Source organism: Lutra lutra, chromosome 16, assembly GCF_902655055.1.
Source record: "Lutra lutra chromosome 16, mLutLut1.2, whole genome shotgun sequence".
In the NCBI taxonomy this organism is placed as follows: domain Eukaryota; kingdom Metazoa; phylum Chordata; class Mammalia; order Carnivora; family Mustelidae; genus Lutra; species Lutra lutra.
In genome coordinates, this window is record NC_062293.1 from 57,962,517 (window position 1) to 57,981,854 (window position 19,338).

General features: G+C 54.6%; 1 protein-coding gene across 4 annotated transcripts in view; it reads left to right on the forward strand.

Moving 5' to 3' along the window:
- The window catches only part of PIK3R6 (phosphoinositide-3-kinase regulatory subunit 6), a 50,611-nt gene extending 31,413 nt beyond the window's left edge, over positions 1-19,198 (forward strand). For 2 of the 4 annotated variants that reach the window (XM_047707771.1, XM_047707767.1), the window contains 11 exons: positions 671-757; positions 1,789-2,212; positions 2,562-2,640; positions 3,408-3,530; positions 6,178-6,288; positions 9,870-9,957; positions 10,227-10,297; positions 10,805-10,895; positions 11,711-11,826; positions 17,882-17,994; positions 18,509-19,198. In XM_047707771.1, coding sequence (XP_047563727.1) covers positions 671-757; positions 1,789-2,212; positions 2,562-2,640; positions 3,408-3,530; positions 6,178-6,288; positions 9,870-9,957; positions 10,227-10,297; positions 10,805-10,895; positions 11,711-11,826; positions 17,882-17,994; positions 18,509-18,740 — 1,535 coding nt within the window. In that variant the 3' untranslated portion in view covers positions 18,741-19,198. Of the gene's footprint in view, positions 1-616; positions 758-1,788; positions 2,213-2,561; positions 2,641-3,407; positions 3,531-6,177; positions 6,289-9,869; positions 9,958-10,226; positions 10,298-10,804; positions 10,896-11,710; positions 11,827-17,881; positions 17,995-18,508 lie in introns of all 4 variants that reach the window. The other 2 variants (XM_047707770.1, XM_047707769.1) reach the window with 2 other exon arrangements.
- Positions 19,199-19,338: the final 140 nt, after the last annotated feature.

The following is a 19,338-nucleotide window of genomic DNA, read 5'->3' on the forward strand; positions in this document are numbered from 1 at the left end:
GCAGGCGGGGGCAGCGAGGGCCCGCAGTCGGGGGCGCCAGAGAGCAGCGCTGCACCTGCCACGCGGGGCTGAGGCGGGTGGGAGCCTGGGGACTTGGAAGGTGGGGGCTGAGAAGGTGGGTGACTTGGTCACAATGACAGCTAACCCTGCCGGGCACCTCCTATACCCCAGCTGCTGTTCGAGGCACCTGGCATATATTTGAATAAACTTCTGAGATAGAAATTACTGTGCCCCTCGTTTTACACCAGAAGCCTGAGTTAGAAAGAGGCTGAAGGATCTCGCCCAACATCACCCAGTTCCTAAGAATCAGACCCAGGCTGTGTTACAGAAACACAGCAGCGGGAAAGGCATCCTGGCCTGGCTGTACTTCTGGCTTGGGGTTAGCAAGAAGGGACCCACCGTGGGAGGAAAGGTCCCGAAAGACACTGAGCTGGTCTGTGAAAGGTCCTAACGGTCGAGCCAGGAAGTTTGGAGGAAGCGGGGGGCCGCTCAACAGCCTCGGGCAAGGAGGGGACAAGTGCGCTGTTGGGCCCTGGGTGAGCTGATGGGACAAAGAGGAAGCCTGGGCTGGACCATGTGGGAGAGAGGGTCTTCGCACCCCCTCTGGGCCTTACAGGAACTGGAGCGAGGAGGGCAGAGGGGAATGCCACAGCCCTCCTCCTGCCTTCAGGTGACCCCCTGCAGGACCCACAGCCAAGCATCCCTCTGCCCAGCCCCCACATCTCCTTCCACCTGTGGACCGACGAAGAGCAGCTCTGTGAGTCCTGTGCCTCGCACCTGGCTGGCGGGGAGCTGGCTGGAAGGAGGGGTGTGTGTATGTCTGCGTGTGTGTGTGTGTGTGTGTGTGTGTGCACGCGCACGCGCGTGAAACTGTCTTCACGGGTCTGTGTCCGTCTATGACTATGTGTACTGTGTCTGCATGTCTGTATGTGTGTCCGCATTCTGTGTGTGTCCACGTGTGTGCTCCTTAGTGCCTGAGTTGTTCTGCATATGCAGAAGGACCCATTTTCTCCATGTCAGAATAGCTCAGTGCATTAGCCGCTGGCCTCCTGGGATTAGGAATTGCCGGATACCATGCTGACCCCAACAATGAATGTTCCTAAGAAGGGACACAATGACAGTGACATGAAAGAAGTTACCGTTCCCGCAGCTGGACGGGGGCCCTTCCAGAGAGACCCGCCTGTCTGACACTTCTGTCCACGCTGGTGTTCCCATGCAGCTGTCCCCAGCCCTTCTCCAGCCAGGCAGGGGGTGGGGGCACAAGGGTGTGGATCATGGCGGGAAGTGCTGGGCTAGTGAACTGGGTCCAAGTCCTGGCACTTCCTTTCATGTGCTGGGTCACGCTAGACTGACTCAGTTTTCTCATGGATAATAAAATGGAAGTAGATTAGAAAAGCCTAGAAGTCTTTCCTGGAGCAGGTATGGTCTGTTCTCTATGTCCCAGGGGAAGCTACAGACCAGGGGGAGGATGGGAGGAAGCCAGGGAGTGGATATGATAAAGAAGACTCCAGGGTCAGCTAAATGGGAGTTACTGAGTGAAGATGACTTCTTTACTGCATGACTTCTCAGAGCCTTTAACATGTTTACTAATGGAACTCAACTACAGGTGGCAGGAATATTCAGGGTTCTCCATCTTTGTTGGCCGCAGAACCTTTGTTCCTTCATGAGGATTCTGTTGGGCTGAATGGTGTTTGAGAAACCTGGAACCACAGGACTTCCTGGGGTGAGGCCCTGCCAGCCTCCCGTAACTTCTCTCCCCTGACGGTCCCCTTGTTCTCTGCATCCCAGGGAAGGAGCTGGTCCTCTTCCTGCGCCCGCGATCCCAGTTGCGCCTCAGTGCCGACTTGGAGGCCTTGGATCTGCAGGGCCTCTGGCCAGACCGGGAGCTGGCCCGGGCGTCCATGCTGTCCACTGACAGTGGCATCGAGCGGGACCTGCCCATGGGGGCTGATGAGCTGCCTGTCCCCGGCAGCCCTGAGATGGAGCGTGCTGGGCTGCAGCGCAAAGGAGGCATCAAGAAGCGGGTGTGGCCCGCCGACATCTTGATGCCTGCGTGCTGGGACGGGCCCCAGGGACTGCACCGCAGGACAGGCCTGCCCAGCGGAGATGGGGGGATGCTGCCGGGGGTCTCCCGGCTTCACACGGCCAGGGTGCTGGTCCTGGGGGACGACAGGATGCTGGGGCGCCTGGCCCAGGCCTACCACTGCCTCAGGTAGGGCCCTGTGGCGGGCGGCTGGTGGGGGGGACAGCTGGGGACAGGGTGGGAGGGCCTGGCCAGGATGCAGCAGGGGCGCGGTCAGACCCCGCCATCACCCAGCACCATGCTCACCAGCTCAGCTCTTTCCCGTGAGCTCCGTAATCCTTGCCACCGCCCCCCCCCCGCCCCTGAGACAGACATTACTGTACATATTCTATAGCTGAGAACGCCGGCTCAGGGAGATTGGGTGCGTCACCGCCCCCCCACCCCCAGACCGCCTAGAGTAACGATCAGAACCGGGATGTGGAATTGTCTGAAGCCGCAGCACCTGCCCTTACCCCTGTGCTCTGCTGCCTCTTGCCAGGAAACGGGAGACCCAGAAGTTCTGCCTGACCCCTAGACTCAGCCTGCAGCTCTACTATATCCCCGTGCTGGCGCCTGAGGTGGCAGGGCAGGGCAGGGCGGGGCTGGGGAGGGGGGACGTGGGGGAGGACCAAGAGGCTGTCCGCAGCAGGGGGTCTGGCTTAGGGGCCAAGCAACCACATCCCTGACTCCAGGGGCTAGGACCGTCCTTCCTTAGGATGCGGGGCCAGGAGAGCCCTTCCAGGGCAGGTCTGTGTCCCAGGACCCCCAGACCCAGGCCCTGGAGGCTGAATGTCCCCTCCTGGGGACAGCCTGCCCATTGCTGAATTTTGTTTGGCTTTTCTAATGGAATTCATTGGAAGCCTCTGTTCAAACAGGGGCCACCTCTCTCTCTCTCTCTCTCTCTCTCTCTCTCTCTCACACACACACACACACACACATACGCAGGCATGCACACACCACAATTCCTGGGGTCACATAAAAGGAAATTTCAGGCGGTGGGAGCCCCCTGATTTTTTGGGGGATGGGAGACAAGCTTACCCTTGCAGCTTTGCATTTCTATTGTCCCACTCTGTTTGCTTTTCCGGGAGCATTAAATTCAAAGCAGTCCTTGTCTCTCCACTTCCAAGCCTCATGGTCATTTTTCGATGTCCCTGGCAAGTGGCCCTCCATCCAAGGTATCCCAGCTTCACTGGGAGAGTAAAACCCAATTGTCTTCACATGGCAGAGAAACTGAGAGAGAGCCAAGAGGTTCAGTGATTGGCCAGTTTGCCTAGAGGACCCTCGGGCCGGGAAGAAAGTCCCAAGAGACCGGGCTGATGGGTCTGCCCCGTCCCCCTGTCCCCAGGAGCCGGCGACAAGCAGACATTCGGAGCTCCGAGAGCTGGCGGCGTTCCTGGGCCGCGCAGACCCGTGGTACCAGAACACAGTCAACACACTCTGCCCAGCCATCCACAAGCTGGCAGAGATGGTAGGGGAGATGCGAGGGTAGGGGGGAGGTGGGAGGGGCCCATTTTCAGATACCACCCCTGGCTCTCAGCCTCAAGAGTCAGCCCCAGGGTCCCCCAGGTGGGATGGAAGGGAGCACAAGAGAGGAGCCCTAACCAGCTCATGCTGGAGCTCTTAGCAGGCACCTGCTTGGGGGTGGGGGGACACTGGGGAAAATATGAAGCAGAACATTCTCCCGTAAGTGTATAGGCCGATTTGTTCCTTCTCTTCTGAGGTTCCTGGGACGGTCTCTGTGATTGTAAGAGCCCGTGCTTCCTGAGAGCTCCCACGGGCTCGACACTCAGCAGCCCTACCAAGTACAGGCACTCTTACGGGTGGGTGCTAACGTTGCCATGTCCCCATTGTACAGATCAAGCCGCCGGGGTGCAAAGAAATTAGGTAACTTTGTCCGAAGTGGCGAGATGAGAGGTAGAGTCCTGCTTGGAACCAGAGCATATCCTCTTGACCACAAAACCAGGCTATACCCCCAACCTTCCTGGGTGGGGCAGTAGGGAGGGAGCTCCCATCTTTTACTGACTTGAAAAGGCCTTCATCTATTAGGAGAATCTTTTTTATATCTTTCCAGTAAACTCTACCTCCATGTGGGGCTCAAACTCGCGACCCTGAGATTAAGAGTCTTTTAGTTCCACTGACTGAGCCAGCCGGGAAGGCACCACTCCTATTAAGAGACTTTTAACCTTTTTGGGGTTGCAGACATTTTTTTCCACTTTTGTTTACTTGCTTGTCAAGTTCGTCAGTAGCGGTTTTTTGACTTACAGAAGTTTGATATTTCTATGCAGTTACACACAGGACTTTATTCTTTGTGATACCGGAGTCCTGCTTCAAGAGGTCTTCTCCACAGACTGAATTATATCCAAGATTAAATTAATATTCACTCATCATTTCCCGGAACTTCTCAGGTCTTGGTTTTTCCATTTAAATAACCTGCCTGCAATCGATTTCAGGGCTGAGTGTGAGGCACGCAAATTGCTTTTTTCCAAATGCTCAGCCCATTGTCCTAAAGCTATTTATTGCATGAGCCATCTTGCCCCATCAGTCTGAAATGCCAGTTTTATCATCTGCTAAGTTTTTACAGATGCTTGAGTTTATTCTGGGACACTTACTCTTTCTTGTCAATCCATTCATTTCCGGCCACGTTAGCATTTTTTAATTTAAGAGCTGGCAGGGCAAGCCTATCCCCTTACTCTTCTTCTTGGAAACCTTTCAGACTGTGTTTGTTTCTGTTTGTTTCCAGATAAATATTAGAAATGTGGTCAAGTTTTTTTTTTTTTTTAAATCCCCCCCCCTCAGGATTTTGATTGGAATTTGGAGGCGAGTCAGCCTCTTTTAGGGTGTTATGCACCTTGATTTTAGGTACCTGATTTCTGACTTGACAGTCTACTTGATTGGGGTGTTTTTCTTGTACCTTCTCGTGGAGGTGTCGGGAGAGACCTCCTCCCTGAGTTACCGCTTACCCAAAAAATGTCTTTGTGTATGCACAGGAGACTGTTTAGCTGGGTATTGAAATACTTTTTCCTCAAAACTTGGAGGCAGTTAGAGGAGGAAGATCTTACTTGTGCTCTCTCTTTTTTTTTTTTTGAAGATTTTATTTATTTGACAGAGAGAGAGAGCACAAGTAGGCAGAGAGGCAGGCGGCGGGGAGGGGAAGCAGGTTCCCGGCTGAGCAGAGAGCCCGAGGCGGGGCTCGATCCCAGAACCCTGAGATCATGACCTGAGCCGAAGGCGGAGGCTTAACCCACTGAGCCACCCAGGCGCCCCTAAATATGCTCTTTTGTCAGTAAGTTTTTATTTTCATGCTGGGACATACGTGGGATTTGGGCCCTCCCTGCTCTCCTTGCCCTCAGAGTTAACGATTTGTACAGCCCCAGTGTTTCCTCCCAAAGCGGTTTCCATGTGAAGAGATTGGAAACAGTGTAGGTGAGGACAGCCTTGTTGGAGTACATTCTCTGTTCCTCCATGTGGCCTTTCTGAAGGGAGCAATGTTTCTATAGACCAGACGGGAGAGTCTGGTCTATAGAGAGTTATAGGATCAGATATGGGTTGGATGAGATAAACTCTAGCTGCTTTCCAATTCTGGTACTATGTAAGCATTCTGTTTATCTAAAAGGGAAAAAAAATCTGATGGTTCTGCTTTATAACCATAGGAGGAAGGTGTGTAGGACATGACACTAGTGTTTTTCCGATAGCCCACACATGTAAATTAATCTGTTGATATATGGAGATACCCCAAGAGTGAAGGAGACAGCAGATCCCCTCACTTCTCAAGCCGCAGGTCACTTGACCAGTGAGTGGCTGGAACCCAGCCCAGACTCGGTGATCGTTGGCTATAATCTCAGGCATCTTGTCTACCCCAAGCACCCTACTCAGTGCCTTGGACTTAGAGGCACCCCAAGTGTCTTTGTGCAAGTGGAATGAATCGAGGACGGACTGCCTGGGTTAGGAGTGGAAATCAGGGGGAAGGAAAGGGCTGGAGTGTGTTTGAGTGCCCAGCTGGATTAGTGCCCAACAGAGGATACGTGGGACCATTAGAGTTTCTCTGTTACCAGAATAGCAGCCCCCACAACTGCATGGAGCCCCCATAACTGAAGACCTTCTCTGCCCCCTCACAGCCCCCTTCCCTGGACACATCCCGGACTGTGGACCCCTTCATCCTGGATGTCATCACCTACTACGTTCGCATGGGCACCCAACCCATCTACTTCCAGATCTATACTGTCAAGGTCAGTATTCCCAACCCTGGGACTCCATGGGTAGCGCACCAGCAGGACCCTGGGATGCCACCCACAAACACCCTGGCTCTGGGGAAACATAAGGTACCAGGGCACGAATCACAGACTCACTGGTCTTGGTTGTTAACTGTAGCTTCCCAATCTTTGAATACATCAGATAATTCCCAGCCTCAAAGACCTCCAGCACAAGCAGAAGAACTTGCTCACAAGGAGGGATGCCTTAGGCCCTGACCCTGTGGTGGACTGGGGACAGGCAACTGGGAAAGTAATTACCAGGAATTGCTTTACCTTGGAAATCCTAGATGCTCACTTTCCAGTCTCTGATCACAGATTCTCGTCCTGGCAAGACCCTCACATCTTCTCCCCCAGAATCTGCCTCCTTAGCCTGCAAGGTTTCTATTCTTTTCCGTGCTAAATGTGTGGCCCAGTGACAGGGCCTGGGAGGGAGAGCTGAAGAATTTGACTCTTCCCAGACTTTGTCTTGAGCTTAACTCCCACCTTGTCTTCAAGCTCCCAGGCTCAAATGGCAGCAGGGAAGTCAAAAATTTAAACCCTCTGGTTCCCAAGGCTGTCTAGCTCTTGTAGGCTGATCCAGCCAGAAAGGGGCCCTCTTGGAAGAGCAGTGTTTCTGCCCTCTGTGCCAAGTTCGACCAGTGTCTGCTGACAGTTGTCGCTTTCTTAGTGTCCCTCCCTGACACACCCCTGCATCTCTACTCCCTGATGCTTCCACCTCCGTAGACATGGGGTCTGAGCACGGGGCTCCAGCAGGGAGGCCTCCCAGTCCCCATGGGGTGGAAGGATGCTCACTGCCCTCCACTCCTCCTGGCACCTGTTTTGTGTTGGGGAAGACCCGCAGTTGCAAGTAACAGACATATAAAAACCAGCGTCGGGAGAAGAGCTGTATCAGCTCACCTCGCCAGCAAGGGCAGAGTTGACCGGCTTTGGCAAAGCTGGGTATGATGGGTACCGCACCTGTCTCTTTCGTCTCCCTTCCTGGCGACCAGATGACCCGCAGCCGTCCTGGGCCAGCATTTTTTTCAAACTCAGCAACCCCAGTGGGGAGAGGGTGTCCCTTTTCCAGTGGGATCAAGGCTAGTGCCTATCTGTATGCCTGTCACTGTGGCCCAGGAGGTGAGTCATACGTCCGTCCCTCCTGAAGCCAGCGCTGTGGGGCTAGATGGCCTGACCACCATCTCCGTATTTTCTGGCATTCCTCCAACCAGGCATTCTGGCTCTTCTGACATTGTTCTTGCCAGTGACCTCCAGGCACCAGGCCCGAAGGACGCTCTCCTGTCCTCTCTTTTGGATCCTTTTCTGCATTTGGCACTGTGGGCCACGATACCTTTTTCCTTTACTATACAATTACATGTATGATATCCGTGTGCGCATCACAATTGCAAAATGAAGGCACACATCTCCCCCTTCATGAAGCCCGCCCCTCGCCTGACTTCTGGAACCTTCTCTCCTGCTTCTCCTCCTCTGCGACCTACAGGGAGGCTTCCTTGCCCAGCAGCCCCTTCTGTCTTTGCTTTCCATACACGCGCCGATGCTCCTGCCTCCATGACTTTGCCCACACCATGCCCTACCCTGGACTGCCCTTCTCGACCATACCTCGTCCCCCCCACATCCTCGCCAGCCCTCACCTCTGCTCCTCTTGCCCCCCAAGCAGGCTCAGGTGCTTCTCCCGTGTCCACAGCGCTGTGGGGACAGCCCTTGCTTTTCCCTCCGGCTCTGTCACATGCCTGCTCTGTGCATTGATCCCCACCAAAACTGTGTGTCCTTGGAAAGATGGGTCCGCATTTTGTGTGAATCTCATTTTTTAAAAGTTTTATCTTTAAATAATCTCTGCACCCAGCATGGGGCTTGAACCCACAATCCTGAGATCGAGAGCTGTACACTCTACCCAGCGAGCCAGCCAGGGGCCCCTTGAATCTGAGTGTTGAGTCTCCTACCACTAACACAATAAATGGTGTATGTATGGGCGTGTGTGTGCGTGTGTGCATGTGCGTGACGACGGTGGATCCGTGTGGCACTGGAGGGCCGGCGGGGGGCCCGGGTGTGGGGTCAGAGGCCCGGTGGGGTGGCAGAGAGTCCACAGCCTTGCTGGTCCCTCCACTTGCTTGCTCTGTGGTCATGGGCACCTCAACTTCTCTAAAATTCATTCTATCCGCCTATCAAGGAGGCACAATGAATTTCACCAGCCTTAGGGGTGTTGTGAGGCTTCAAATATGGTAAAGCGTGGTGGGGGGGCAGGGCAAGGAGGAGGGCACGTGGAGGATTCCAGAGCAGCGGCTGAGATGTTGAATGACAGCCCAGCTTTGCCGCCTGTGACGTCGGGCCAGTCAGCGCACATCTCTGAGCCTCAGCGTCTGGTGTCCTAAAAGGGGGTCATTGAGACCTACCCCCTGGGGCTGCTGGGGGTTAAAGGAGGTCACATAGGTCAAGGGCCTTTCTCAGGGTGTCCAGTGCAGAGTAAGGTTGCAACAAAAGGGACTCTTGAGACTCCTCCCCGACCAGGTGTTGGTCCCTTATGTCCCGTTCACCCAAAGACCCGGCCTGCGTTCCCCCCGCAAACGTCTGTGGCAGAGCTGATGTCCACAGGCACGTGTCCTGGGCTTCTGCAGGGGCCCCCCTGCTAGTGCAAGTCCATTGTCTGTTTCCGTGAGTCTCCACTCCCATGTTCTGGGGGAGGCCCTGCACCGCCCCGTTCCGTCCCCCGGAGGTTTCTGGGGGCCACCTCTGCCATTCCTGTCTCCTTCTGGATTCTCCTTCCCTGGGCATCCCACGGTGGGTCTTTCCCCTCTTTTTGACCTCAGTGAGGGATGTAAGCCCTTTCTTGGGTTTCCAAAAGACAATACAACACAAAGTGGAATGAATGGGAGAAACCTCTCACAGTGCAGGTAAAGGGAGTAAACATTTTGGCACCACAAAGGAAAGGTTAGGCCCCCGTCCACAGTCAAGGCCTTCAGCCGGAGGCCCCAGGAGCGCACCTGCCCCCCTCACGGATCTGGGTTTATGGGCGCGGACAGCCACGGGCAGAGACCACTAGAAGGAACTTAATCGTGTGGTTTGGGGCTCGAGTTAGGTGATTTGGGGAGGTGCCCCCAAAGCGGGACTGTGCCCCAGCCCCCCTCCCGTGGCCACGCTTCCCCACTGCACTATCCAGCTCCCCTCAGAGGCCCCTCCTGCCCCAGATTTCTGCCCCCCACTGCCCGTAGTGGCTCAGCTCCCTCTAGCCCTTCTTTCCCAGCCTGCCTTGCAATGCAAGTCAGGAATGTGGTTCCCCTCTCTGGCCCTCACCGGACACAGCCCCACCCCGCGTGAATTCCGAGCCCCCCTCCCCCCCACCCATTAGATGGTAGTGGGTACAGGGAGTTTTGAGACCAGCTTCTTCCCCAATTTATCAAGTCATTACGTGGCTGGAGACATGTGGACCACAGGTGCAGGAAGTCACTGAATGTGGCTCAGAATCTAGCATTAGTAGGATGGTGGGGCACCCAGGCTCTGGGGGAGCAGATCATGGCAAAGCTGGCCTCCTCACAACCTCCTCCCGCCCCCCTACTTCCCTCCAGATCTTCAGGGACCTGAGCCAAGGCCCTGCAGAGGATATTTTCCTCACCGAGCTGAAGGTGGACGTCCAAGACTCCAGACTCCCCAAAGGTGAGCGTCCATCCCCCCCTCCCACAGGGGTGGCCTCAGCTCCCCCTCAAGCCCGTTTCCAGAAAGTCCTCCCGCCTCTCACCTCCGCTGAATACCGGATGCCCTTGGCTCAGCCAAGCCTGCCTGGACTGGTGCTTCCTTCCATGCAAGGGGAGAGGCTGTCAAGATTCAGGAGCACAGCTCGCCCCCAGTGAGGTGGACAGTGGGGCGGGAGGGGCAGGAGGGGCGGGAACCCCCCCACCCTCAGCCTCTTCTCCCCTGTCCCTCAGATGGCTTTTCCCCCAGGAGGAAGGGCGCGGCTGAAGGCCCGGGGGCCGAGCTGTCCATCTGCTACCAGAAGGTGCGTGGCCGTGGGCATGCTCAAAGGAAGGGGGGGTGGGAGGGGGTACGGCAGGGTTGAAGCAGGTGTCAGACGTGCAAATGGGAGCAGACAGAGCCAGAAGAACTTTCAGCCCCTTTTCTTGAAGCTTCCCCCAGGCTTCTCACAGCCTTTGGAGAGTTTTGCTGGGACGGGCAGATTACAGTCGACCTTGCATGCAGCCCAGGAGGCCATCTGATTTCAGGAACGGGGGGCTGTCCCATCGCTCAAAAATCCCTTCCTCCCTGGCCAACCAGACGCTTGAACTGATGTCAACAGAGACATATTCCCTTGGGTCTGGGAGGCTGAATGTGCTGTCCGTGGCCAAGAGTGCTCTAAGCCTTTCTCTGCCAGCCCCTTGTTGGACACGAGTGACACAGACAAGAATCTCAGTCAGGGCCGGGGCGGGAAGCAGGACTGTCGACACAAGGATGCCCAGGGATAGGGCTCTTCTGAGGACCCCGTCTGTTTCTGCCTCCCCCTCCCCAGGCTCTGCTCAGCCACCGCGCCCAAGTGGTCACCGGTTCCCTGCGGGCCACTGGGCTGGTCCTGAAGGCCCTTCCAACCAGTGACACTGATGGTGAGAAGCGGGGACAGCAGAGAGAGGCAGAGAAGGCACGACAAGCAGGGTGGATGGGGGAGAAGGAGACGATGACAGTCGAGTGACAGTAGACGGGGAGAGCCAGGAGAGTTGGGCCTCCCACCTGTTCCTGAGATCCTAGAGTGAGGTTGAGTCACTCTGGTGCTGGGCCCAGGGCTGCCCAGCAGGTACCTGGGCGAGGCTTGGGAGCCACCATCAGGCTCGTCACCAGCGGGTAACATACAGTAGCCGTGGCTTCTGGCTACGCCCTGTAGCCTGATGAGACACCCGCTGGAGGTTGGAGAGAAACACAGGGAGGCAGGTGCATTTATCTACCTTCTTCTATGCTGGGCCCCAGATCTAGCTGTGCTGGGTCTGGAGATGTATTGCGAATGTCGTTCCACGGGACAGGAACTCTCCAGTTCACAGAAGGCACCGCTGGTCCCAGTTATGTAATTCTGGCCAATGACCTGATTAGAGCTATACAGTGGATAATCAGAGAGTCGCTCTAATTACCTAACTACCTAAATCTAAAATGGGGACGATAAAAGATTCTGATTTAGGTGCATATCGTAAATTAACATATGAGCTCTCTCGTTAGCTCCCCGGTCTTCTGGAATGATGAAAAGTTTTGTTAGGTGGATTGACGTCACCAAACACCTTCATTGGAGGCCAGACCAGGTTCAAAGCCAACACCTCAACTCTTTGAGTCCTAGGAGTTAGGCATCATTGGTGTTAGCAGCTTTTTACTGGAGAGGTAATGAAGCCAGAAAAATGACCCCCGTCAAGGTCACATCCCACCTCATTCCTCCCAGGTTTGGGGCCCCCCCAGGCCCCACATTCTGCTGCTCCCATCACAGACCACACGTGCCTGAATGTCAGTGTGACGGAGGTAGTCAAGTCCTCCAACTTGGCGGGCAGGTCCTTCTCTGTAAGTATGGGGCCCATTGAGGTACTCAGGGACGGTGGCTGGGAGCCTGGGGTGTTCTGAGAAGGGGAAATCACTTCTGAGCCTTGGCCATCGAAGCACATCTTCCTATCAGAAAGAATCTGCCTTTCCCCAACCTGAGAAGTCCTGAGCATGAGTAAGGCAGAGTTAGGGTCTTGCTTTCCACCTGCTGGGCCTCCAAGGACCTAGAACATGCCCGAAAAATAGAAACTCCAGGCACGTTCTGGCTGCCCCCGCACGACCAGCATTCAGACTCCTGTGCAGCAAACCTCGGACCACATCGAACCAGTTCTAACCTCGCTGCCCTTGGCCCTTATTGATACTTACTGATTGCAATTCCCTTACTGGTACAGACCTAGGACCTGCCCATATGCTCTGTATCTGTTGGCCACTCTGGACTTCACTTCCCTACTCGGCTGGGATGTGAGTCCCATGATTACACCTGAACCCTGTTCCAGACTCCCACCCCTCCCCCGACACCACCTACCAGGGAGACACTTGGGATCAAGCTACCTACTCAGTCGGTATGCTCTGCGTGCTTCTAGAATAAATCCCACATCCACGGAGCAAACACCTGACCTCCCACCTCAGCGGGACCCTTCGCATCGCTTGAGCCTCTCGCATCTCTTCCGGTTCCTTTTCTCCAGCGCGGACCCTCTCTGCCGCTCCTCCCTCATAACCTGGAAATGTGCTCAGGTCTTCTCCATCCTGGAAGGAAAATCTCTACCATGACCCACTTACCTCTCTAGCAACTAGTATACTCCTTCCCTTCCCTTTAACCTATAAAAAAAAAGTTTAGTGATATGCAGGAAGTGCAAAACAAAACAAAACACAAGTAAAACCTCTTCGAGTCCTATTTTCTAGAGAATATGAGTGTTACTATTCCAAGAGCAAACATCCAGCCTCCTTTTGTATATCTGTGCATGATGGATAGCTACAGACACACGGGTGCTTCCTTCCTTGTAGGTCTCCTCAGCTGGGAGCTCTTCCCTGTTGGGGTTTTATCTGTGGGAAACCAGGGTCGAAAACTTCACCCTCTAGAGAAATTCTGCTTCTGGGCTATTATCAGCCCAGGACCATATTTCGAGTGAATTTCTAGCTCAGAAATTCCCAGACCAGGCAGACAGTGAACACGGATAGCCCAGACCCACCGAAGGGTAGACTGTGGCTTGGAATTCCCAGGGGAGACTCATCCTCCTCACCCCATAACACAGGTGCTGGTTTTCTTTTGATGATAGCATAGACTTTAAGAGTCACTGAAGGGGATCTCAGTTTCCAGTCCCTTGGGCCTGTCCCCGGGTCCCCATGACTGTTGAAACCCAAGCCCCTTAATTCCAGTCATCACCAAATGCCCTTGGGACAACCAGAGCATCTGACCCACGCGACCTCAACTTGAGAACTTATATGGATTTTTCTTCACTGCATCATATAGGATTGATTTTTCAATAACCTGCAATAACTAAGGAGGACATGTGTGTTTTCTGTCTACAGAATACAAAGTAAGGTACTTAATTACTAGGTGAAACACATCATTACTCTAATCTGCAGCGTAGAAGTGTTGGTCTATGTCATCTTTCCAAACTAAGAAAGCTTTGTCCATATTCCCGGTATGGCTTCGATTTTATCAATTCGATCTCAGTTGGTTCAAACACAATGTTCTAGTTTCTGACACTGCTGCTGGGATACAGGATGCCTTCTTCTGCCCAGTCTTTGTAGAAGACTGTTCCTTTCTCTCCCTTTCTAGAAGCTTCTGATGTTTCACCTCATAGAAGGTTCTGGAATAGCCTTGGTGGAATCTTTCTCATTCATTATCATAGATCTTTAAAGGGCATCATCAGTCTGGAGACTCCCATCTTTTGTTTCTAACATGTTTTCTAGTGTTTTAAAATTATTTCCTTCCTCTTTCCTCTTTTTCTCAAAGTTCTACATAATGGATACAGTGGAGACATAATGGATACAATTCACTGTGACTTTTTGGCCCCTTTCGCTGGACTCTTTCCTAAACAGGTTCCTTAAATAGCTCCTTAAATAGCTACTGTTCTCAACTTCTGTTCTCAACTTTTGGCTCACTTCTCTCATTTCCTGGACTCCAGAACCCACATACGTGGTTTGAGTCCGATGCGTTCAGGACACCCAAATCTCTATCCCCTGCTTGGACAGTTGTCCCCCCTGAGTTTCTGACTCTGCATTCAACTCCGCATGAACCAGACGCCCCACAACACCCCAAACTCAAGACCTGCGAAACCGAAGCCCAGCTACGGCCTGGGTTCAGAGCTCGGCTCTGCCATTTACCAACTGTGTGACTTCAGGTGAGGTAATCAACCTGCCTGTGCCTCAGTCTCACCACCTGTAAATGGGGATGATAGTAATAGCTCTGACTTTACCCAGTTGTTGTGGGGAGCGAAACGATGGGCCCATGCAAAGCTCTCAGAAGAGTGCATGGCCAAGTATGTGCTAAAAGTATGTGCTAACAGTGATCTTTAATTCATCTCCCCCCCCTCACCCCCACGCCACCCACCGCCGTGGCTGACCTCTCTATGGTACCATCAGTACCCAGTCATCTCTGCCAGAGTTCTGGGAGTCCCCTCGGAGACTTCCTCTTCCTCCCTTCCCTGTTTTCTGCTGGTTTTCTCTCTCAGCACTTCTCGAACCTCTCCCTTCCCCCAGCCCCCTCCTGAGCCACCTAGGTTGTCAAACCACCCTTTTGCCCAGGACTGAGGACTGCTTCCTGGGGTGTGCGACATTCTGTGCTAAAGCCCGGACAGTCCCAGGCGAATCAGGACAGGTTGGTCACCCTAGGTCCAGACCTACACCGTCCCCTTTTCCTGGACACACACCATGGCCTCCTAGCTGTTCCCCTGATGTCACTGCAGTGCCCCTTAGGTCCCCCCTCCACATCTCTCTGCCTGAGTGTTCTTTCTAAAATAAAACTTGGATGTACCTGTCGGTGCTTAAAACCCCTCTGTCACTTCCCAGGGCAGAGAAACTTCATTGTGGCATGGTGTCGCTTCTCTTCCACTCCATCCACAACCCCAGCCGGCATCTGCAGGCCCTTTGCCCCTAGCATGTGGAAGTGTTCTCAAAGACACACATCCATGCCTTTGCTCAGGTGTTGTACGTGGCCTGAAACCCGGTCCCAGCTTCCTCTTCCCCATCTTCTTTTCGAAGCTCCTTCAAATTGCAACTCGGGTGTTGTCTCCCCCAGGAGGCCCTCCTAGATGCTCTTCCCCCTTCCCTCCACACCCTGCCCCGCCCCCCACCGCACTGCTGGGTAAGCTAGGGCTACAGCCCTGGGGACCCAGCCAGGGGAGCAGGCGAAACACCATTAATTGGCACGATCCCCGTACGGCAATGGACTGCGAGTGCCTTGGACTTGGCCCTCATCCTCCTGGTCCTCCCCATTCTCCCCAGCACTCGGAGCACTCAGCGTGCTGTCTTGCCCACAGCTGGTGCTCCCAGATGTTTGCTGAAGCCTCTAGCCTGTCCCTTCCCCCGCCCCCTCTGGGACTTCAGTTCTGACCCAAGTGCTTCTGAGACAGCCCCCTCTGCTGCAGGGGAGCTCCGATTGGCTGGAGCTGAAACCTTCCTTCCTCCTGCACAGCCTCAGACTCCAAGGTGGACCCCTTTACCCTCCTGCATTTCCTCTTTGCAGGTCAGTTCCCTGCGACAGTTTCTGTTTCGAATGACCTCTCTAAACAATCTAAACTTCTTGCCCTATCGAGTTCCCTTTGACCCTGCACCGCCTTCCTGGGGGAAATTCCAGGAGCCCTTCTTCACTCTTGGATCCCAGGCCGGATCTGCACCGATGGGTGGATGATGAACGTCCAGCAGCAGTGGAGGCTCCTGGCGAGCTAGAGCGAAGGGCATTCTCTGCTAGGAGACCGGCAGCGCAAGGGCGCTCACTGTGGCTGGCTTGCTGAGTCTAAGAGGCAGCGACGATATTGGCCAGACTGTGATGTTGGTGTAGGAAAATAGTGGGAGATGAGACAGGAACGGTGGGATTGGAGCTCTGGGGGCCTGGGAGGTGGGCCCACACCATTCACCAGTAGGCCCACTATTCACCAGTAGTGAACTGGGAGCTGAGATGGAGACCCCTTGCACATTTGGCTGGCCTGGACTTTCCAGCTGACCTCCAGGGCTGCATCTGTGGAGTGAAATCCGAGTCCTGGGGTCCCCCACAGGCCAAAGCCAGGCAGGTCTGCATGTGTCCAAACAGGCAGGCCACAAAGGGGAAGTGAAGGCATCTGTCTGCACGGCACACAGGTGGAAGGAGGCCTGTGGACTGCCTCTGGCTACCTGGAGGGCTGGGTCATGGGAGCCCAGATCCTGCTGGGAGTTACCTAGAGCGGCCTGACCCAGAGAAGGAGCACTGCATTGGGAGTCTGGGAGCTGCGTCCCACACCTACTACTGAAAGCTTTAGAAGATGACAGTCAGTCCCTCCAGACCTCGGTTTTGTCCCTGTGGGAACCCGGAGTGTCCCTCACCAGTGGGGCTCAGTTCAGGTGGGGTCCCCCAAGCTATCATAATGCATCTGGCTTCCCCATCCCTCAGCCCGCACAGGACCCCAGCCTCCCTGCAGTCCCCTCCAGGTACTTCTGGAAGGTCTTGGACATCCCCGGGCTCACAGTCATCCAGCTGGCAGTCTGGTCAGTGTCCACTAGGTTCCACTGCCTGCCACAGGGCCGCAGCTGCCCCACCATAGCCGAGGGCCCCAAAGCTGCCATTGGTCCTGATGAACAGCAGGGGAGAAGTCCTCTCTCCTTTTGTGTCACCTTCTGTCTAGCAAGGCTTGGGTCCTTCTGCCTTTGCTCCCAACCCACCTGTTCCAGCTCATAAATGAGTCTTTAGACAGAGTTATGGCAGGAGGGGGCTTGGGCTAGGAGAACAGAGAAAGAATCCACAGCGGGGTCCCCATCCCCTTCGATGACTAAAGCTGCTACTCATGCTTGGCTCCTTGCACACTTGTAGTTAAGAAGGAGAGTAACAACAGGCCAACAAATACAGGGCTTACTGTGTCCTGGCCACTTGGTGTATTTCCTCCCCTTTAATGTTCACAAAATAATCCTACAAGGTAATTGCTATTAGTACTGTGTTTTTGTTTTTGTTTTTCTCAATAGGTGGGAAATAAAAGCACAGAGATTAAGAAACATGCCCAAAGTCACATAGCTAGTAAGTGGCAGAGTTGAGACCGCAACCCAGGCAGGCTATCTGTAGGGCATCTGGGTGGCTCAGTCGGTTAAGCGTCCAACTCTTGATTTCAGCTCCGCACTCAGTGGCAGAGGGTGGGGGTCTGCCTGAGATTCTCTCTGCCCCTCCCCCTGTTCTCTCTCTCTCTCTCAAATAAATAAATCTTTCTTTAAAAGAAAAGAAAAGAAAAGAAAAGTCCTTGCCTGGGCTCCACTCCAGACCCCTTAAATCAGGACCTCTAACTTTATATTTTGGAAAGGTGATTCTTAGGAGGAGCCAGGGTTTAAGAATTCTTGAACAAGAATGAACCCTAAAGGCTCAGAATGTTGTGGGAATGAACCACCCAGAACCGCTGTCTGCATGTCGGGGGGCGAAAGGCCCCCTGAATGCCCCACCTGTGTCTGGCTCCTAGATGATTCCATGATACAGGGAGCTACAGGTCTGGTCTGCGTCATGAGGGCAGGTGGCTGCTTCCCAGGGAAATAATTTTGTGTGTAATCCCACTGTGAGAATGGCAGTCAGGACTCAGAGAACCCCCCAAATCCTGCCCCCAACACTGAACATGCAACCCATGTGCCTGGGATATGGGGGCGCTGGGGCCCCTGGATAACCTGGCAAGCACCAGCCCCAGCATTCCGGGTCGTTTGAGATCTAGGACAACAGATTGGGAGAACAATTGCTGGAACGAGAGACCCAAGGTCCAAGGGGGAGCCCAGAGGCTCCAGGTCACTTGCAGGAAGAGAGTTGGGGACCCCGTGGGCTGGACTGCGGAAATACATTGAGAGAGCAGGAGGAGTTGGCAAGGCTGTCTGTCGCAAAGGTGACACTCACATGAGCTCTTGGTTGTAGACGGTGACAAACACCTTCCGGATGGCCACCATCCAGATCCAGAGCCAGGACCAGAGGCTCCTGACGCTGCTGCTGGACAAGGACGGTCGGCGAACGTACAGGGATGTGGTCAGGTGAGGCCAGGCCTCGCCCCTGCTCCGTGTCCCATGGAGCCAGCTCCTACCACCCCCTGCCTCTAGCCCACGATGCAGGCAGACCTTGGGGCGGGGCAGGTGTGGTCCACCTGGTGGTGTGGACTGAGGCCACTGCCCCACGACTTCCTGGAAGTCCAGGGAGAAAAGCAAATGAATGGGGAAGCCGATGATATTAATGTTCTGGAGATTTCCTCGATGAATGTTAGCAGCAATAGGTTTAAACCCCTGTGTGGGCGCTGACCTCCTCACACAGGCTGACCTTCTGTGGCAGCTGTGCCCCAGTTAATGCGACCCTTAGTGGTCCCCCCTCCCTGGGGTGCAGTATTTGGGTAAGATGGGGTACACAGAGGGGCCCACGCAGGCACACCTCCTCTCCCGGTGTTTACTCCTGGCCTGGGTGCTCTTCTCTTGTCCTATCTCCCCTTTTTCTCTCTGCAAGGCCTCCTCCCATCTACCCTGTAATGGAGGGGCTGTCTTCACTGTGCCCCAGCAGATCTGACCCCAAAGATGGATCTCCTGAGCTCGCCTCTCTCCACCCACAGAATCGAGGTTGCTCCCTGCCCAGAGCCGTGTTCCGGGACTCACAAGTCCAGGGCGTCGTGGGTTGGTTCACACCAGCCGGCGGAGGCAGAAGGGACCAGAGCCAAGCCCAAGCCCCTTCTCATGCCCATCAACACGTTCTCTGGCATCGTCCAGTGAGCCTGAAAGGGCGGCAGAAGGGCTGAGTCCAAGAGCCCCAGACCAAGAGGAAGGATACACTACCCCATCAGCCTCCAAACACTCATACCAGCAGCCGGGACGAAGCCAGGCTGCGCTGGGTGGCTTCTGGCTGTGCCCAGAGTTCAGGGAGCTTGGCCCACACCCAGGCCCAAGGACAGCTCCAGCAAAGCTGCGCACACGCAAGACCCAGCTCCGTGCACAAATGTCCACACGCCTTCATCTATTTTTAGCCCCACCCCTCCCACTCAAGCTCCCCCATCACCTCTGAAAACCCAAGTGAGAGCTGCTGTGTCGTCCAGGGCCCTGTGGCCTGGGGGGAAGTGGGAAGGAGGGCAAAGGCACCTCCTCTCTCCTGAGTCTGTTCCTTTCCCTCCCTCCAGCCACTGTCCACGCATGCGTGGGCAGCAGGTGTCCCTCCTGGAGGAGAGGAAATGTCAGATTCAATAAAGGCACACTAAAGCGATTTTGCTTTGACCTAATACCTGGCCGGATAGTAAAGACGTGAAAATTCCTGGCTTCTGAGTTCCAAAACATATATCCAGATGTAAAACAGGGAAGACCAGGGACACAGGACCACTATCCTCACCCTTAGGACTAGGTGGG